We start from the raw sequence: 4412 nt of genomic DNA, 5'->3' as shown, positions 1-4412 counted from the left end.
CTGCATCCCATGACCACTAATGAATTATGTGTAATCAAATACCATCCTTTCAAACACACAAAGTGTAAACTATGTAATGCTAATCATATGAGGAATAAACCTAAACTTAATCCAGAGGAGTATCTTAAATGAATAAATGTCTTTGAAGATGGAAGTAGGTTTATAATACCGTATACTAAATTATTTATCTTATAAATAACTTTAGCAGGTCTTAGAATACAGACAGCTACATGTAAATACATTTACGCAAAGATTGCATGGTTAAATCCGTACAGTCTTGCATTGGTGAATTTTCTTCAGAGAACATAACTGATATTGCATGTTTTTGCTTTGGACCTGAATGATCCTGCAAATGGTCCAGAGAGGTGTGCTATATGAGCACCAGCACCACATGTTGTCTTCACAAATCATGGAATGCAGACAAATGAATCAATAAGATCTGAATGGTTTTATTGGGAAAAAAATCACCTTTATGTGCAAACCTCACCTCAATTGCAAAATTAGGTAGTCACATGGTTGTTTTTGTTCCTCATAGATTTAGTTTTGGCCCGGTTGTCATTAAAATCTAAGAAATGAATTTTGAGATAGTTGTACAGATTAAGAAATAGGTGCAACAAATAACATAACTTATAATGCAGCTTAAAAACTCCAACAATGTACGAATGTATTTGGCTTTGGTATGTGACAACTACATTTTCAGAACTATACACATTCTTCATTACAAAAAAATGCTCTTCTTCCATTGTGTGCTGGCCTGGCAGTCATATCCAATGGTGTAATAATTTTGATATTTTTTCAAGACACAGGCAAGGATGAACCACAATATCTAAATAAAATACCTGGCACTTGCATTTAAAAAAAAGTAATACTGATGAGACATTAAAATGGCACATAAATATAAGAAAAGAAGGCAGATGTGATGGCCTGATGTGGTTAATGTAAGGAGGTTGCTGATTTGCTTTGATAAAATCCTAAGTGAAGGAACACTTAACAGTAAGTTAAGTCAGTGAATTTAGATGCATACATTATATAAGGACTTTGTTCACTATTTTATTCGTTTCTAGTTTAACAGGAATTCAGGTTTAAAAGGGTGCTGAGTCACTATTGCCATTCTTGCACCTGCTGTGCTAATCTGCATCTGCTAATGTGATCTAAGAATACGCAGGTTCTCATCTGAATTCATTTTAGAGATTTTCTTTTATCAAAGACTTATGGGAAAATATTAACTAGACTTGTCCGAGTTGCTGTATAATATTAAAACGTATGCTACTGCTCAAAAGTTTGTGGTCGGTAAGATTTTTGAACATTTTTGAAAGCGGTCTCTTATGCTCACCAAGGCATAATTTATTTGATCACAAATATAGTAAAACAAAAAGTGAAATATTATTACTATTTAAAATAACTTTTATATTTTTAATGTTTTAAAATGTAACTTATTCCTGCAATGGCAGAGCTGAATTTACAGCAGTCACATGATTCTTCAGAAATCATTCTCATATGCTGATTTCTCTGGTATATCCCATATGCTGGATGGGATAAATGCAGAGCACTAATTCCGAGTATGGGACACCACACTTGGCCACATGTCACGTCACTTTCACTGATTTGGTGCTCAAGAAACATTTAATCACTGTTGAAAACAGTTGGGCTGCTTCATATTTTTGAGGCAAACATGGTACTCTTTGCAGGACATTCAAAAGAACAACATTTATTTGCAACAGAAATCTTCCATAATATTGTCTTTACTGTCAATTTTGTTCAATTTAATTCTTCCTTACAGAATACAAAAAAACAAAATGACAAAAGATTACAAACTTTTACACAGTAGTGTACATAGAGCTAAACTTGTATAAAATGACCTTAAAAGAGAGATTAAGGCAATGCCCAAATCAAAGTAACCAATTCCCATGAACCCCTTGAATAAAGTTCACAGCTGGGCTTATGCTGGATGAGGGCAAGAACCAAATCCACTGGCCTCTCATGTATCATTACAGTCGGCTGCTGCTGGACTATCTAAAATATCATCCACACTAGCCTTCCACCATAACAAGGCATCACATTTTTCCATCTTCAATGGTGTATTGCCACAACTGGCAGGCCATTTGTAAAACTCAACAAAAAGTGGCTTTTAAAACAACAGCAGCATGATTTGCACTGCAGCAGGGAGCAATGCTCGACACAAGCCCATATATTTAAAAACCGAGATGATTTATGACATGCCCACAATGTTTTGGCAAAACCAGATTGTTGCTTTAAGTACAGACAGAGACAGTATTTTCTCTCAAATCCAAACCCACAGGAACTAAATCTCGAGAAAAGTCGAGCAAGCAACAGCCCCCCGCAAGAAAGTCTGCTTCTGCAAAAACATTTACTTTGGAATCTGCATAGAAAGTGAAAAGAAACCCACTGCAGAAGAACAAAGTTAAAGATTTGCATCGATGCAAACCAACATACACGGTTAAAATCCTCATTTGCAGGATGCTAGCATAATCTGCATTGGACTCATAGCAGTTCTCTCACCATGCACCATTTAACTCAAGGCTGCGAGGAGGTGCTCTATGTGAGGTGCTGCAAGATCAGCCGCTGCTTCTCTAGGTTTAGTGGAAGAGTAAAGGGAGGAAATGTGGACACCATATTATCCCAGAATTCCATCTGGTGCCGCTGCTGTTCACATGAGTCTCTGTGCTTGCTGGCTTTTGCGCTCCTCTAGACTGCGGCACACCCACATGGACACGACCTCAGTGTTGCCATCATTATATTGCATGATAAAGGGGTGGTCCTGAAGGGAGGAAAAGGAAAAAAAACAGAATGAGGCAAATGATTTTTCACTGATACATAACAGCAATATAAATTAGTAATGGAGACTGAACAACAATTATGTTCTTGTTCAAAGACATCAAAATTATACAGTAAGCACATCATTCTGAAACCATAAATCTCACTGTGGTGTGGCATACAAATTAAAAAGACAGATACAGTTTACAGATTTCAGTTATGTTCATGTCAAGATGATGCCAACTGATTTTCTTTTCTATATTCAACATAGATAAACAGTAGCAGAATGAGCAGTGTAAATGAGTGTTGATTTTTCTGATGCAAAGCATCTCAAGTACCAACTTATCATTAAATAGTTCAACTTGCAATTGAAGGACAGTGATCCAAATACAAAATCATTAGGAAGCCTTAATTGTGAAGAAATACAATCTGAATTGAAACAAACAACTGTTTCTTAATCTGATGTTCATTTGACGCAGACTGAACACCTTTGATGGTCTTCTCATACCCTTTCACCACTACAGCATCCTCTCTCATTCTTTCCTTCTTTCTCTCTCAATGAGGACAACGCTCTACCATCAATCGTTCTGTCCTCTTAATGGTGAGCTCTGCCTGTGCCACAGTGAGGTTAATCACTCTCAGTGCTGGAGTGCTGGAGAGGGCAGTCCTGAGGGGCGACTCTACCAGCCACCCATCTCATCAATCACACGGCCTTGCTGCCAGCTTCTCAAGCGGACCTGCTGCAGTCATATGCTTCTTCATGTTGAGCCTGCCTGCTCAGGTGAGGCTCTGACCCCAGCGATAGACAGAGGAGAGAGTTCATCTCATAATTCTTCTCCTATGGGCACTTTTGGCCCAAGTCTGGACTTGGAAATTAAGTCTCTTAACCCCTTAACTGTCACCGTCCCACCTGTGGGACGCTTGGCGCTCTTTTTTGTTGTTGTCCTTTTTCTCTATCAAATCTTTTAGTAATAATCATAAATTATATATCATTGGAAAGCTTAGAAGCCCAAGATTCATCCTGTGAAAACCATTTTGAAATCGGACCTTGCTTTACCATGGAAATGGTACTTTAAAATCTTTTGGCGGTCTCCTCCCCCTTAGTAGGCAGTGTCAAGTGTCATATTACAAAATACATTATGGTCTTTTAGAATCAAACCTTTTTATAATCTTGACAAAAAACATATCATTGGAAAGGTCTGAGTCTCCGGATTCCATATATGGTGGGATAGAAGTAATATTGTCAGAGAAATCTAGACATCTGTGACAGAAAAAAACATCTGTGACAGAAAAGTGCATAAAAACAATAAAATAAAATCTCACAGGAACCTCAATTTTTTTAGTATCAACTTCAAATTTGGAACATAACTTATTTAGACACAAGGCTTTAATTTTATACCAATTTTAGAGTAAAACATGTTATGTAAAATATTTATTATATATAAAATAAAATACAATTAATATAGTGCATTTTATTTACAGTAAATGTAAACTTCTATAACTTTTTAATACTTTAATCTTTTGAAAAGATACCACTTTTGCAATAATCTGCTGTTTTTCTTCTTTAAAAAGAGACCAACCTTAGGTCTGTATTCCAAAGTGTTCATAAATTACAACAATTTAAGTTTGGATAGTGC

General features: G+C 36.5%; 1 protein-coding gene across 3 annotated transcripts in view; it reads right to left on the bottom strand.

Moving 5' to 3' along the window:
* Window positions 1–544: 544 nt before the first annotated feature.
* The window catches only part of LOC107663978 (dual specificity mitogen-activated protein kinase kinase 5-like), a 72677-nt gene continuing 68809 nt past the window's right edge, over window positions 545–4412 (bottom strand). For 2 of the 3 annotated variants that reach the window (XM_016454421.1, XM_016454422.1), the window contains exon 22: window positions 1812–2779. In XM_016454421.1, coding sequence (XP_016309907.1) covers window positions 2669–2779 — 111 coding nt within the window. In that variant the 3' untranslated portion in view covers window positions 1812–2668. Of the gene's footprint in view, window positions 566–1811; window positions 2780–4412 lie in introns of those variants that run through there. The other variant, XR_001631410.1, reaches the window with a different exon arrangement.

This window comes from Sinocyclocheilus anshuiensis, unplaced genomic scaffold (genome assembly GCF_001515605.1).
Source record: "Sinocyclocheilus anshuiensis isolate Anshui unplaced genomic scaffold, SAMN03320099.WGS_v1.1 scaffold2129, whole genome shotgun sequence".
In the NCBI taxonomy this organism is placed as follows: Eukaryota; Metazoa; Chordata; class Actinopteri; order Cypriniformes; family Cyprinidae; genus Sinocyclocheilus; species Sinocyclocheilus anshuiensis.
Note: the sequence above shows the minus strand (reverse complement) of the source record. Positions and strands in the feature narration are given on the sequence as shown.